General features: G+C 59.3%; 2 protein-coding genes across 13 annotated transcripts in view; one reads left to right on the top strand and one right to left on the bottom strand.

The window, feature by feature from the left end:
- Window positions 1-15,767, bottom strand: part of LOC125686352 (uncharacterized) — a 194,286-nt gene that overhangs the window by 118,388 nt on the left and 60,131 nt on the right. The gene's annotated exons all lie outside the window — the stretch shown is intronic.
- Window positions 1-15,767, top strand: part of LOC125686353 (zinc finger CCCH domain-containing protein 11A-like) — a 42,025-nt gene that overhangs the window by 7,940 nt on the left and 18,318 nt on the right. For 2 of the 11 annotated variants that reach the window (XM_048930256.1, XM_048930251.1), the window contains 7 exons: window positions 8,197-8,378; window positions 8,653-8,776; window positions 9,255-9,317; window positions 9,567-9,650; window positions 9,933-10,271; window positions 10,603-10,679; window positions 10,803-10,962. The exons of 1 other annotated variant lie outside the window; for it this stretch is intronic. In XM_048930256.1, the coding sequence (XP_048786213.1) occupies window positions 8,325-8,378; window positions 8,653-8,776; window positions 9,255-9,317; window positions 9,567-9,650; window positions 9,933-10,271; window positions 10,603-10,679; window positions 10,803-10,859 (798 nt within the window). In that variant the 5' untranslated portion in view covers window positions 8,197-8,324 and the 3' untranslated portion in view covers window positions 10,860-10,962. Of the gene's footprint in view, window positions 1-3,384; window positions 3,499-4,223; window positions 4,975-8,196; window positions 8,379-8,652; window positions 8,777-9,254; window positions 9,318-9,566; window positions 9,651-9,932; window positions 10,272-10,602; window positions 10,680-10,802; window positions 10,963-15,767 lie in introns of those variants that run through there. 8 more of the 11 variants (XM_048930249.1, XM_048930246.1, XM_048930252.1 and 5 more) reach the window with 8 other exon arrangements.

Raw genomic sequence — 15,767 nt, 5'->3', positions numbered from 1 at the left:
GGGGGACCCATAGGGTGCCTCAGGGAGCCATTAGGATCCATAGGGTGCCATGAGAACACATAGGGTGCCTTAGGGACACGTTAGGAGCCATACGGTGCCATGGAAACATATATGGTGCCTTAGGGACCCATTAGAATCCATAGGGTGCTATGGGGACCCATAGGGTGCCTTAGGGACCCATTAGGATGCATAGGATTCCACGGGGACACACAGAGTGCCTTAGGGAGCCATTAGGATCAACATTGTCTCAGGTACCTGTTGGAACGTACTTCAAAAATAACAAACGTCTGTTCAGTATCAAGGCAGATGTCTCAAGCCTTGAGAGCATTGCTCTCACAAACCCGCTGTATGGAATTGCTTGTTCTCCAGGCCTCAATCTGGCCACCTGTCCATGAAGGGAACCCATTCTAATGCCTACACTTAAAGCACGGGCCTTTATCCCTTTCTTCCCCGACCCGAGTAGCTGACATCACCGTGGTCTTAACCGCAGAACTAACCGAAGCGGCCATTCCCTGCATGGCGGCTGCTAGTCCCTCATAAGTTAATGGTGTGGCCCTCTGATGATCTAACACATACTTAATAAGCTCCCCTGGGGTAGTTAGAGTTCCCGGCGCTGCTCTGATGATTTGCTGGATGTCTGGCAACGATTTCTGCTTAAGACAATCCATTATGACTGGGGATTGGACCTCCCGTGGGAGATCAGATCCCTCCACTGCACGGATTCGCAAAGTCAGAAAATGACTCAGAGGGGCCCTGCTTGATGTCTGCCCACGGAAGCACAGGTTCCGCAACCTTAGCCAATTCTCGCAGGGCTTGAAGGGCCGCAGTTGTAACGGCTGCCAGCTCTCCTGCTCTAAGCAATGTTGCTTTGCCCTCCGGGGATCCCACCATTCCATCTGCCAGGCCCTGAAGACGTGCAAGATTAGTTCTATCGCCTCTGCGCTGGCCGTTGGCTGGATGGTGGGGGTCACGGGTGGCAGCAGCCACCACAGCTTGAAGTAGTCTATTCCATTCATCATACCACAGGGTGTATTGTACAGGCTCAAGAATAACATGCATAAGGTTCACCACATCGTGTGGCAAGAGACTAGAAGCCATGAGAGCTTCCACCGCTGCCATGGTAACAGGGGAATGCAGACCTTTGCTTTTAACTAAATCCGAGAGGCGAGTAATCGCTTTGGAATCCAAAGGAGTCCAAGCTGCACCCTCTGGTTTTACCACCACCGGGAGAGTAAGCGCGGTACCTGCCGGATCTGCAGCCCGTATGTCTTCTCTCACACGAGCCCAATCAGTGAGGGTAGGCGGGCCCCATGGAGCTGTCGATATGGGACCACGCCCCTCCTGAGCGGACCCCGGGGCCATCCCCGTCGGAACGCCCCCCCCACAGCAAAGCGGCGCGGGACAATCCACGCCCCTCAGGGGGTGGCCGCCATAGCAAGCGGAATCGGGCAGTAGGTGAGTCCCGCCCCCGCTGCCGCATTCCACAGGTCGCACCACAACTCCTCCAGACATCTCTCCCTCTCCAAGGACCCTCTTATCAACTGTGCCAGAAGTTATACCGCATTCCTCCGCAGGCCCCCCTCCCCCTTTATCTTTGAAGGGCTTAAGTGAAGGATATAAGCTGCAAGCCGGGTAAGGAGGTGGGTCCTCCTCTTTATGGTGTGATTGTTCCTGCTCCGCTTCGTTCTTCTTTATCCCCAGGGTCGTTGTTTCTGGTGGGGCCGAAGGAGTCAGCGCCATCTTGCCCTCCAGCGAACCTGTAGGGGAGACAAGACCCCCCCCGGCCCTAACCCCAGCAGATCCCTAGCACGGTCACCTGCAATCTTCTCCTCTTTCGCTTTCCTAAGAGCTGTCAAAATTAATCCCCACACTTTAAACTCCGCAACTTTTTGAGTGGACATTGCCCTCTGTGAGAGCACAGCAGTAAATGAATCCCAATTATCAGGATCATATAAGTCAGAAGGGGATGATAATAGCCCCTCCTTCTCCAGCAACGAGAGTGTCGCTGAAACCTCCTTCTTAGAAGGAACATTTTTCCCGCAATAAATTTTGCATGCATGAAGAATCACCTTTATGACGGCTTCCATAACGCCTCTGGCCGAACGTATGTCTGGCCTTCTCCTGCCGTTTCCCCTAGTGCCAGAGGGATCCTGGCTCCTTTTCCCGAGCCTCCTGCCTGACAAGGAGTAATGCGCACTCCTCCCCGTCCCTGGGCTTCCACCACTCCGCGGATTTGAATTTACCGCTCTGCAGTGGGATCCTACAGAACAGCTGACTCACCCCCAGGTATCACGGCGGTCGGGGTCAACACTTGTTGCAGTAAACGCCCGTTCCGCTTCCCTGGGAGACCGTAGCTGGGCCAACTACTGAGGTGACACCAATGTGATGAGCAGCAAATGGCGTTTATTACACGTATACACTAGCTTATATAGCCTAAGTGCTTCGTTTACGCCCCTAAGGGCACGAACCACCCATCTATCATAGAGCAGGGAGAGGGCCTAACGCGTCACACCCCGCGGGGGGATCTCGCAGTCTCACAGTTGCTGACAACAATGGTGTCCCTATGTGTCCATGTGGGGTCCCTATGGGGTCTCTCTGCCGTCTGTGTTCCTATGGGGCCTCCATGGCGTCTCCAATGGGTTTCTCTGTGTCCCTGTGGTCCCTATGAGGTCCCTACGTGTCCCTATGGGGTCTTGCGGGGTCTCTTTCTGTCCCCATGGGGTCCCTATGGGGTCTCCCTCTGTCTCTATGTGGCCTCTGTGTGTCCATACGTGTCCCTCTGGGGTCCCTAATGGGTCCCTATGGGGTCCCTGCGTGTCCCTATGGGGCCTCTATGGAGTCTCCAATGGGTCTCTCTGAGTCCCAGTGGGGTCCCTATGTGCCCCTTTGTGTCCCTATGGGTCCCTATGGAGTCTCTCTGTGTCCCTTTTGGGTCTCTGTGGGGTCTCTCTGTGTCCCTCTGTGTCCCTATCGGGTCCCTATGTGTCCCTCTTGGTCCCTGTGGGGTCCCTATGGGGTCAGTGCGTGTCCCTATGGGGTTCCTATGTGCCTGTGTGTGTCTCTATGAGGTGCCTGTGGCGTGTCTGTGTGCCCCTGTGGGGACCCTGCAAGCAGCAGAGCGCAGAGAGAACCGCGCTCCCTGTTTTCCCCTCTTGCCGACGCTGCTCTCTTTCTCCCCCGGCTCCTCACCGGCTCAGTGCTGCAGGTTCGCCGTCCTTCGCGACGCTTCGCTCCTCGCACGAACGCCAAGTCAACCCGCTCCGAGTCCCGGGGCCGCGCCACAGGGCCCCGCTCCGCTCCCGCGCCACCGCCTCCTGGCGTCGCGACGCGATGACGTCACTCGGCGGGGACGGCGCCGTCGCTATGGAGACGCCGCCGCGCAAGCGCCGTCGCCGCGGGGGCGGCTTCCCGCGCAGCAACGAGGGAGGCTCGCCGTCGCCACGGCAACGCGGCCGCACGAAGCCCCCGGGGGGCGAACGGAGAGCCGTCAGGGATGGGGTGCGGAGGCGCGGGAGCGAGCGGGGCAGGGCGGAGCTCCGGGGATGGCGGCCGGGAGTGGGGCTGCGGGGGGGAGATCCGCAGGGAGATGCGGCGAGGGGAAGGTGGGGGAGGGGCGGGGAGGGAGGGAGGAAGGGAAGGGGTGCAGAGAGGTGAGGGGAGGGAGGGGAGAAGGGAGGGCTGGTGGTGACAGGACAAGGGGAACGGCTTAAACTGAGCCAGGGGAGGTTGAGGTCAGATGGGAGGGAGGAGGAAGTTTTTCCCCCCGAGGGCGGTGAGGCACTGGCACAGGCTGCCCAAGGAGGCTGTGGGTGCCGCAGCCCTGCAGGCGGTGGAGGCCAGGCTGGATGTGGCTCTGGGCAGCCTGGGCTGCTGGTTGGCGACCTGCACGCAGCAGGGGGTTGGAAGCAGGTGAGCGGTGCGGGGCTTTGCAGCTGGTCGGGGGGCTGCAAAGGCAGGCTGAGGGAGCTGGGCTTGTTCAGCCTGGAGGAAAGAAGGCTGCGGGGTGAGCTCCCTGCAGCCTGCAGCAGCTCAAGGGAGCCTGCAGACAGGAGGGGAGGGAAGTCTGGGGAAGGGGAGATGGCAGCAGGACGAGGGGAAACGGTTTGGAGTGGAGGGAGGGGAGATGGAGGTTGGACGTCAGGGGGAAGTTCTGCACCGAGAGATGGAGAGGGACTGGAACAGCTGCCCAGAGAGGCTGTGGATGCAGAGCAACAGTCCTGTGATGTTGGGTGGTTTCCTTTCAGCTGTGTGTGTGCATCGGTGCCAGGCTGTCTGTGCGGAATCCTTCTCTTGTGGCCTCAGGCAGCAATCCGGGGGGCCCAAGTTTCAGCGCTGAAGGGAAGCGGTGAGCAGCTCAGTTCCTTCTGTCCTCGCAGGCCGTGCCTTCTGCCAGCTGCTTTCTCCTTTTGTGGCCTTCTGGGGTTTGATCGATGGCTGGAAGTGGGAGCCGAGTGGGAATTCTGAGAGGGGATCCTTGGGACGATGGCTGCCAGCACCAGGTATGGCGTGCAGAACTCAGGAGGGCGGTGAAGGTTTGCAAGGCTTCCTTTCGTATTCAGTTCTGGCCGAGGACTTGCTGCGTTGTTCCGGACGCCTTCTTCTCCGTTAAACTCCCAAAGGAACCTGGTGGCACGGATGCTGTGTGTGTTCCTGCTGGAAGCCAGCTGCTGCCTTGAGGATGGCGTCGTATCTGACCCATCTGCCGTGCTCCCGAGTCTCCTCGTGTCCTCAGAGAGCCCCAGTGCATCCATTCCGTCCGGGCTGCTTTATTCCCTGCTGAGACTGGAAGGGGCTTCAGAAAGCTCAGCACAACGGGCTGCTGCTCCAGCGTGGAAAGCAGAGAGCCCCCTCTGCGGGAATGGAACTGGATGATCTCGGGGGTCCCCTCCAACCCAAACCGTTCTATGATGCTGTGCTTTACAGACCCAGCCAGGTGAGAGAGCTGGGTGCCTGTGTTGGAAATGGGGCAGGGAGGTAAGCGTCCCCCTCTGCTCGGCATTAGAGACCACTGGGATCCGCAGGGTGACATGGGGACCGGTAGGGTGCCTTAGGGAGCCATTAGGATCCAAAGGGAGCTATGGGGATCCATTAGAATCCATAGGGTGCCTTAGGAACCCATGAGGATATATAGGGTGCCACGGGGACCCACAGTGTGCCTTAGGGACTCATTAGGATTTGTAGGGTGCCAGGGGGAACCATTAGGATCCATTGGGTGCCAGGAGGACCCATAGGGTGCCTTAGGGAGCCATTAGGATCCTTAGGGTGCCATGAAGACTCCTAGGGTGCCTGAGGGAACCATTAGGATTCATAGGGTGCCATGGGGACCTTTAGGGAGCTTTAGAGACCCATTATGATCTATAGAATGCCATGGGGTTCCATTAGGATGAATAGTGTGCCAGGGAGACCCATTAGGATCCATGGGGTGCCATGGGGATCCCTAGGGTGCTTGAGGGACGCACTAGAATTGTAGGGTGCCATGGGTACCCAAAGTGTGCTTTAGGGACCCATTAGGATTCATAGGGTGCCACAAGGACCCGTAGAGTGCCTGAGGGACCTGTTAGGATCCATAAGGTGCAAGGGGGATCCACAGGGTGCCTTAGGAACTCATTATAATTTGTAGGGTGCTATGGGGACCCATTAGAATCCATAGGGTGCCATGGGGACCCCTAGGGTGCCTTAGGAGCCATTAGGATTCATAGGGTGCCATGGGGACCTGTAGGGTGCCTTAGGGACCCATTAGAATCCGTAGGGTGCCTTGGGGACCCATAGAGTGTTATGGGGACACCTAGGGTGCCTTAGGGACCCACTAGAATTTTAGGATGCCTTGGGGATTCATAGGGTGCCTTAGGGACACTTTAGGAGCCATAGGGTGCCATGGAAACATATAGGGTGCCTTAGGGACCCATTAGAATCCATAGGGTGCTATGGGGACCCATAGGGTGTATTAGGGACTCGTTAGGATGCATAGGATTCCATGGGGACACACAGAGTGCTTTAGGGACCCATTAGGATCCATCGGGTGCCATGGGGACCCATAGGGTGCCTTAGGGACCAGTTAGGATCCATCGGGTGCCATGGGGACCCACAGGGTGCCGTAGGGACTCATTAGGATTTGTAGGGTGCCATGGGGACCCATTAGGATCCATATGGTGCCATGGAGACCCATAGGGTGCCTTAGGGACCCACTAGGATTTGTAGGGTGCCAGGGGGACCCATAGGGTGCCTTAGGGACACATTAGGATTTGTAGGGTGCTATGGGGACCCATTAGGATCCATAGGGTGCCTTAGGGACCCCTAGGGTGCCTTAGGGAGCCATTAGGATCCATCGGGTGCCATGGGGACCCATAGGGTGCCTTAGGGACTCATTCGGATCCATAGGGTGCCACGGGGACACACAGGGTGCCTTAGGGAGCCATTAGGATTCATAGGGTGCCATGGGGACCCATGGGGTGCCTTATGGACCCATTAGGAATTGTAGGGTGCCATGGGGACCCATAGGGTGCCTTAGGGACTCATTAGGATCCATAGGGTGCCATGAGGACACACAGGGTGCCTTAGGGACACGTTAGGAGCCATACGGTGTCATGGAAACATATAGAGTGCCTTAGAGACCCATTAGAATCCATAGGGTGCTATGGGGACCCATAGGGTGCCTTAGGGACTCGTTAGGATGCATAGGATTCCACGGGGACACACAGAGTGCCTTAGGGACCCATTTGGATCCATAAGGTGCCATGGGGACCCATAGGGTGCCTTAGGGACCCATTAGGATCAATAGGGTGCCACGGGGACCCACAGGGTGCCTTAGTGACTCATTAGGATTTGTAGGGTGCCATGGGGACCCCTAGGGTGCCTTAGGGACCCATTAGGATTTTAGGATGCCTTGGGGATTCATAGGGTGCCTTAGGGACATTTTGGGAGCCACAGTGTGCCATGGAAACATATAGGGTGCCTTAGGGACCCATTAGAATCCATAGGGTGCCAGGAGGACCCATAGGGTGCCTCAGGGAGCCATTAGGATCCATAGGGTGCCATGAGGAAACACAGGGTGCCTTAGGGACACGTTAGGAGCCATACGGTGCCATGGAAACATATATGGTGCCTTAGGGACCCATTAGAATCCATAGGGTGCTATGGGGACCCATAGGGTGCCTTAGGGACCCATTAGGATGCATAGGTTTCCACGGGGATACGCAAAGTTCCTTAGGGAGCCATTAGGATCCATAGTGTGCCATGGGGACGATAGGGTGCTTTAGGGATCTGTTAGGATCCATAGAGTGACATGGGGACCCATTAGGATTCATAGGGTGCCTTAGGAACCCATTAGGATATATAGAGTGCCATGGGGATCCCTAGGGTGCCTGAGAGACCCAATAGAATTTTGGGGTGGCATTGGGACCTATAGGGTGCCACGAGGACACACAGGGTGCCTTAGGGACACGTTAGGAGCCATAGGGTTCCATGAAAACATATAGGGTGCCTTAGGGACCCATTAGAATCCATAGGGTGCTATGGGGACACATAGGGTGCCTTAGGGACTTGTTAGGATGCATAGGGTTCCACGGGGAAATACAGAGTGCCTTAGGGAGCCATTAGGATCCATAGGGAGCCATGGGGACCCATAGGTTGCCTTAGGGACCCATTAGGATTTGTAGTGTGCCTTAGGGAACCATAGGGTGCCTTAGGGAGCCATTAGGATCCATATGTTGCCTGGGTTACCAGGTGAGCTGGGTTGGTGCCGGCTGGGTGCCGGGAGGTGTCTCAGCAGAAAAGCTGGGCTGGGGAGCAGTTGCCAGCTCCGGCGGTGCCCCTCAGCACGGCTGTTTGCAGGGGAAATGGTTCTTGTTCAGCTTCCATCCCACGTTTCAGTGAGGATGATGAGACGTCCTTCCTCCCCTGGAAATTCACGGCTGAGCCCCGCCTTCACGTTGCACATTGAAAAGCAGGGAGAGCACAAGCTTCTCAGAGCACAGCTCGTGCCCCCTGCCCCACGGGTGGCTGGGTGCAGAGCTGTTGAGGAGATGGAGAAGGGCGCTTGCTGGCACAAGCCGTGGCAGTCAGACCCAAACTGGACGTGGTGGCAGGCAGCTCTGGCAGCCAGCTGACGTCCAGACGCTGCCCTCCTCGAGAGACGCAGAAGAAAGCTGGGAAGATGCTTCTTCCTCCTGATGTTTCACTGGTGGATCCTTTCTGCAGGGTTCCTGTCCAAAAGGAGATTTTGAGAGACCGAGGCAATCAAAGACAGAGGGAAGCAGCTCGATCCAAGAGCAGAGAAGTTCCTGCGCGCAGCCCTCGGAACTTCAGCTTCCCCAGAGACAGCGGCCATGTCTCAGGCAGGGGACGACCGCAGTTCCGCTTCCTGCTCTGGGAGAGGAAAGGTAGGGCTGGGTTTCCTTGGCTTGGCTCTTCTTCCTTTTTCTCATGTTGAAGGGAACGGCTGGAGCAGGGGGAGCCCTGCAGGTGCTTTGGGACCTCAGGAACCAGTTGGATGCTGCGCGCGCTGCTGATGGCGTGGGCACGGCTCAGGCCGTATTTTCCCTTAGTGATGAAGAAGGTGTCAGCACTCTGCCGTCCCAGCTCTGGCCCGACCTGGAAGCTGTCTGCAAACCTTGGCTGCCCGTTCCCTCCAACGTTTCTTCTTTCTCTCCTCAGAAGCAGCGCGGCGCGGTTCCCCGCGTTGGGGAGCAGCAGCCAGCAGGCTGCCAGAGATCCCACGGCGCCTGGCAGCGCACAGAGGGACGCGATGGGGACGGGCCGTCCTCAGTGCCGCGCAAAAGTGAGTTTCTGCAGTCCTCTGTCGTGAAGGATGGAGGGATGAATGTGGAGTGTTACTTCTGAGCGGGTGCAGTGCTGTAGGGATGTCCAGTAACCACGGTGGAAGCATGAGAAAGGCCGACAGCGACAGCCGATGGCAGCAGCGAGACAGAAGTCTGTGTGCAAGTGGTGCTGCTGAGAGCTGAGCGCATTCCCTCTAGGGACAAGAGATCCGTGTCTCGACGTTTGCAGCCGGTAGCGTTTTGTTTGCTGGTGCAGCTTTGCTCTGCATTCTGCAGAGCTGTCAGGCAGTCCGGGGTTCCTCTGCTGCCATCTGACAGGAAGGAGAGCAGTAGTGCTTAGTGTAAGCGCAGTGCAGTTTGAACATCAGTTTCTGCTCTGGCTGTAGAACAGCGTCTTTTGGATTTGGGGGGGGTGTGGGCTGACAGGACAGCGCTGCTCCTGGTGTCTGTGCAGTCAGACTGGATCTGTTGTTGCAGGGACGGAGCCTGCGTGTCCGTGGGATGGTGCTGGGCACGGGGGGAAGCGGAAAGCCTCCGCAGGTAAGGAGCTGCTGTGAGCTGTGCTGCGGGTGCTGCCTCTAAGGAGGGCTGCGTGCAGGGCTGTGTGTGATGGAGGAGAGAGGAAAGGGCGCTGCAGATCTGTGCTGACTGCACAAGTGGCACAACGCTGTAGCAGTGGAAAGGAAATTGAAGAAACTGCGCTTGAAGAGCAGCAGTTTGTGTCTGACTGTGCCCAAGTCTTCCTCCAAGGAGCTGCTCTTCATGTCTTTCCTGCTTTCTTTCTGTCAGAAGCTGAGGCCAGCCTCCCTCTGAAGCGCAGCCATGCGGAAAGGCAGGGCAGGAGCACAGAATGGGACGTGGCACCCAAGAGAGGTACAGACACCCAGCAGGCATCGGGGCTTGGTGCACTGCCTTTCTAATCAGGCTTTGTGCCTGTTCTTTCCTGGGACTGTTGTCACTGTGTGCTGGCTGTGGTCATAAGCACAGTGAGCATTCCTGCACTGATTAGAAATGGGAGCCCACAGTTCACCTGAGATCCCAAGCTCCGTGACTGTGAACACTCCAGATGAGATGTCCCAGCATCGCGGCCCATTCTGCAGACTGAAAGCAGCAGTGCGCCCTGGTTCAATCTCGTTGCTTCTTGTCTTTTCACAGAGATCGGTGCTGAGCCAAACGGCCATCTCCACGTGAAGGTGGTGCAGCAGGGGCGTTCCGAGAGAGCTTGTCTCCCTGAGAGAGCTCCAGCTCCTCTCCAGGCTGGAGGGCTTCCTGGCAGAGCAGGTCCCAGCACAGGGGGAAGAGCTTCCCCTGCCGCGTGCCCCCGCTCCGTCGGCAAGGCCCAGGCTGGATGCAAACGCAAGGCCTTGGAGGAAGGGACACCAGCAGCAGCGCAGCTGCCTGCCCACAAGAGAGCGAGGGCTGAGAGCGGAGGCAGCGTGCCGGCTCCAGCAGCGCAGCCTGGGCCTGCCGCAGCGCGGAGCTCCGGGCGCAGAGGTGAGCAGGGCTGTGTACCGCTGTGCTGAGCTGCTGCCCTTTGCCAGCACGCTGAGTTTGCTCAGGGTCTGCTTTGCCTTTTCCTTTTGTGTCGAGGGGAAATGGGTTGAAGGCTGCCAAGTCTGAAGGCAGCCAGGTGCCAGAATGTGCAACCCCGTCTCTTTAACTGCATGGTGGTCTTCTGCACGTCCCACTGGAAAGGTCATTCACTGGGGGGTTCCTCGTCCAATTTCCTTTGTCTTTTTTCTGCCGTCTGCTTTTACGGTACCCACGTTTCTGCAGTTTTGCTGTTGACAAAAGAAATTCCTCTTTTTTTTTTCTTGCCTGATAGCAAGAAGACAACGCCAGAAACAAAGGAGAGCAGAACTGAAGAAGGCTTCTCTGAGAGCCGCAGCTGCACGTGCAGAGGTGAGTCCTCGGTGAGCACAGACGCGGCTCTTGTTGTTGTCAGGGCCTCCGTCTGTCAGACATGGAAGAGATTTCCCAAGGGAAGCGCTGTCCTGTTTCTACACTCGCTCTGTTTCTTTCCAGTCCTCCGCCATGAACAGCCTGGTGGAGATGATGCAGAAGCTGCAGCTGCACGACTGAGAGGAGGAGCATCAGCAGGCAGCGCTGCAGTGCGCGGCGTTGCAGGGCAGCGCTCCGAGTGCCGCCCAACTCGGCACTCCAACTTTGGTTGTAGTCAATAAAAACATGGCATGCTAACTCAGAGAACGATGCCGTAGAGATTGCTGAGTTTCCCAGGGCAGCGCTGAGTACTTTTTGCTTTATGCTGAGTGTACAATGAGCCAAGTTCCCCAAAAGGACAGCGTTTCCTCTGGGCTGTTGGTCCAGAGCAGCATCTCTGCACTTAGGACCGCCACGCTGCCATCCCGGCACTGCTCTGCCCACAGACAGCGCTCCAGGTCGTGGCGCTCAGAAGGCGCCCCTCTGTCGTGCAGCCCTCCCCAGCGCCTGCCTGCCTGTCCCTGTGTGGGCTGCGATGGAGCTTTTCCTTTGCAGCGCCTGGTGTGACGCCGTGTCCTGGTTCCGTCGGTGCCATCCTGCAGGCTGCTGTGCACAGCACAGTGCTGCGGAGCTGTGCTTCCCGGCCCTGTGCTCTCCGGCACTCTGGTGTGAGTTCTGCCTCTCCCAGGCATCTCCTGTTCCCAGGAACCTCCGCTGCTCCCTTGCACGCAGCTCTGTGTGCACAGCCCTGTGCAGAACCGCACACCCACGTGCAAGGACTTCCCTGCACACACCGCTGTGCATCCACACGCACAAGCACATCCTCGCACGGCCCTGTGTGCACACTCCATCCGTGTGCACACAACCGTGTGCAAAACCACACAGCCTTGTGCAAAGACCTCGATGCACAGCCCCGTGTTCGCGCACACACACACCCGTGTGCAAACCCACCCCTTTGCACAGCAACACGCATGAAGACACGAGCGCAGCTGCAGCCCTGCACACAGCCGTGCACACACACACACATGTGCAAAAGTGACATTCACGTGCAAACACCCTGCACACACCCTCGTGCAATGCACACTGATATGCAGCATCACCTCTAAGATGATAGGAGGGCTGGAGCACCTCTGCTACGAGGAAAGGCTGAGGGAGCTGGGCTTGTTTAGCTTGGAGCAGACAAGGCTCCAGGGAGACCTCATGGTGGCCTTGCAGTGCTTGAAGGAAGTGTATAAACAGGAGGGGGAACGGCTGCCTGTGAGGGAGGAGAGACCCCATAGGAACACAGAGAGACCCAATAGGGACACACGGACAACCCATAGGGACCCCATAGAGTTCCCATAGGGACACCTAGGGACAAATAGGGACCCCAAAGGTACACATAGGGACACATGGAGCCCCATAGAGACCCAATAGGGACCCAAAGGGACACACAGTGACACATAGGGATCCCAGAGGGACAAAGGGACAAACCTTAGGGGTCCCATAGAGTCCCCATAGGGACCCCATAGGGACCCCAAGGGACACACAGGGACACAGACAGACCCCATAGCATAGGGACCCCATAGGAAAATACAGGGACCCACAGGAGGACCCCATAGGGAAACATGGGGACCCCATAGGGACACAGAGAGACCCCATAGGGACCCCATAGGGACACATCGAGCCCCATAGAGACACATAAAGAACCCATAGAGACCCCATAGGGACCCCAGAGAGACCCCATAGGGTTCCTGTAGGGACACAGAGAGACCCCATAGTGACAAACAGACAACCCACAGGGACCCCATAGAGATCCGATAGGGACCCACAGGGACCCATAGGGACACAGGGAGCCCCATAGAGACGCATAAAGACCCCCTAGATCCCCCATCGGGACCCCAGAGGAGAAGCAGAGCTGCAGAGCAGGAGCAGAGCTGCGTTCCCAGGGCACTCTGTGCTCACGGAGGCAGCAGAGCTCCTGCAGGTCACCCCGTGCTCTTCTTCGCCCGCTCTTCTTCGTCGGCTCTTCTTCATCTCCCTGCTGCTCAGCTGCGCTGTGCCTCATGGTGAGGCCTGTCCTGTCGGACGTTCTCCCGTTCCATTGGACTCGCGGCTGCCAATTCTCATGACGCTGCATGGCGGCGTGTTACCTGGCGTTCTGAGCAATCCCTTGGCTTCTCCTCAGGCCGTTGCCGCTGCTTTTCATTCTGTTGGGGTCCCCTTTTTCCGGAGGCGCGGATTCTGCGACATCCCTCCGCCCCGCAGGTCGCAGAACCGGGCCGAAGCAGCCCTCAAAGCGCTGACCTGGGGAACCCTTAGGAGGCCCGAAGCCTCCTGGCAGCCAGCTGGGCCAGGCCGGAAGCCGGCGGGCCACTCAGGGCAGCGCAGCCAGGCGAAAGGCGGTGGCCGGCCGGCCCGTGTAGCTCTGCTCTTCTGGAGCCCTCCGGGCCGGCCGGGGGACCGTGGCAGGCAAGAGCCGGCTGGCCTGGGTAGCCCGGACAGGCCAGCAGCCACCCGGCCAGGCTAGGAGCCGGCTGCCCGCTCAGGAAGGCAGTGCGAGGCCCAGGCCGCCCTGCCGGAGCAGATCCCGCCTGGCTGCCGTGCCCGAAGCGGCAGCCTGGTTGTCTGCCTATGGGGTCTCTATGGGTGTCTTTCCCTATGGGGGCTCTCTGTGTCCCTGTGTGTCCCTGTGGGGTCTCCATATGCTTTCTCTGTGTCCCTACTGGGTCCCTATGTGTCCCTTTGATGTCTCTATGTATCCCTATGGGGTCCCTATGGGGTCCCTGTCTGTCCCTATGCTGTCCCTGTGGGGTCTCTCTGTGTCCCTGTTGGGTCTCTATGTCTCCCTCTTTGTCCCTAGGGGGTCTCTGTGGGGTCCCATGTCTGCCCACAGGCTCTGATGGACGCTCTGATGCCCTCCCGCAATGCTTTCTCCCTCCACCGGCGCAAACAGACGCAGTGACGCCATCGCAGGCAGTGTGGGGATGTTGAAAGGATGTTTATTGATGGTTCTGCCCCTCGACATTTCGCTCCAGGTCTCCTCGGTTGGTCTGCAGAAGGGAAGGCTGCGGGGGTGACGGCGTCGCAGCCTTCCATCCCGAAAGGGAGCCTGCGGACGGGAGGGGAGTCGGCTCTGATGGCGTGGCTGATGGTCAGCCAAGGGAAGTGGTGCCGAGTGGAAGATGGGATGTCGGGTCGGATCGCTGTGCGCAGCGCTGCGGGAACCGAACGCCCAGAGAGGCTGCGGGTGCCCCGTCCCTGGAGGCCGGGTCGGACGGAGCCCTGGGCAGCCCGCTTGCGTCGGAGATGCGCTGCGGCTGGGATTCACGCCTCTGTTCTGCGGCCTCTGCACTGGGCGCACCATGCCTGCATCAGCATGGCCAGCGTGGGGCACCTCCTGCGGGGGGGGGCCTCGCTCTGCGCAGCCTGACTCTCGGGAGCCTCCGTTTCTTCCCGTATGGGCGGCAGCGATCCAGAGCGGCGGACAGGAGGCTCCTCGGGCAGCCTGGGCTCCACACGAGGCGCTGATGCTGCCGCCCGCTCCAGCGCTTCCTGCGCCGCCCTCTTCTTCATCACCCTCTGCCTGAGGAGCCACACCGAGTCACACGTCAGCGGGAGCCTGGATGCTCTGCCGTGCGGCTCTGTGAACGCAGCCCTGGAGGCAGATCTTCGGGAACCTCCTTGGAACGCTGCTGTCCTCAAGGTGATCTGAGAGGGCGAGTGCTTGGCCACCGGCAGGATTCGCGCCGCACCCGCACGATGGGCTTTTCCTGCTTCCAGTTCCTCGGGGAATCTCACGTGTTTGCCTCCCGGTGCTCGGCGCAGCTCTTCCTGGCTCCACGTTTCTGCCTCCCCCTGCGGCTGGCAGCTCACCGGCTCCTCCTGGGCTTCGGGCAGCGGCCGGATCGGTGGCAGCAGACTGGAAGGACAGAGCGGGAGGGGGCCGCGTGAGTGGTCGATGGCTTTGGGCCGCACGCCGCCAGCCTGAGCCGGGAGCCTGGGCCGCAACATAGCCCTGCCCACAGGCTGCTCGCCGGCTGCCCTGCGGCTCCCGAGACGCGCAGAGGGGCGGCCCTGTGAGCCGGGGGGTCCCGGTCCTCATCCCCACCAACAGGGACCCTTTGGGGCTGGGGAATGGGCTCTCGTCGGGTCGCCCCTGTGCGCACGGCAGCCCGGAGCCTCCAGCCTCACCTGGCCCTGGAGCTCTTCTTCAGCAGCAAGCTCCTGATCCGCCGGAGCCGTTCTCCATCCATGCTGTCCGAGCTCAGCCGCTTGATGAAGGTCGGCCGGGCAGCAAATCTCACTGCAATGGGGAAGGGGAGGCGTCGGCTTTGGGAAAGAGGAGCCGGGGGGCGACGACGAGGTGGCGGGGTGACTTTTGGGGGCCGGATCCTTCCGTCGGGGGAGGGCAGGGCCTGAGATCCGCCCGGGCCAAGCCGGGGCAGGGGGCACGGCACAGCCAGCGCCTTCGTTTGGGAGAGGCCGGCAGTCACTGATGGGAAGGGGCCGGGGGCCGATGGCTTCGGGGCCGTGCTGAGCTGGCGGGAAGCTGTGCCGCCATCAGAGCCCTGGGCTGATGGTCAGCGGGGCGTTTCCCAGCTCCGCTTGGCTGCCCGTGCCGCGGGAAGGAGCCGGTGGCTGCTTTACCTGTCTTGCCCTGGTCGCGAGGTGGGAGAGGTGGCAAAGCGTCGTCTTGCTTTGTTTTCTCCCGACCAGAGAGGCTCGCTGAGGCCTTGCGGCGCGTTGTGGGCGGTGCTTTGGGCACCAACTCCATGTGACACCTGCGCGAGAGGAGAAGACGGAGCGGTGTGACGCAGCGCTCCAGCGCTCCTTGCTGCTCTCTGGCCGTCTGCTCCCAGGCATGTTGTCACGCTGCGTGCAGCACGCTGCTTTCTAAAGCCACGAGCAGGGTCCGTCGGGACGGGGGCAGGGGAAATAGCTTCCAAGGGCAGGAGGGAAGGTTTGGGTCGGACGTAAGGAAGGAGCGCTGGACAGAAGGGCGGCGAGGCACCGCAGCATCTTGCCCAGAGAGCTGGTGGACGCCCAGACGGGCAGTCGAGGCCTGCT

Source organism: Lagopus muta, chromosome 36 (assembly GCF_023343835.1).
Source record: "Lagopus muta isolate bLagMut1 chromosome 36, bLagMut1 primary, whole genome shotgun sequence".
In the NCBI taxonomy this organism is placed as follows: Eukaryota; Metazoa; Chordata; class Aves; order Galliformes; family Phasianidae; genus Lagopus; species Lagopus muta.
The sequence above is the reverse complement of the archived record's forward strand: the minus strand, read 5'-3'. Positions and strand labels throughout refer to the sequence as shown.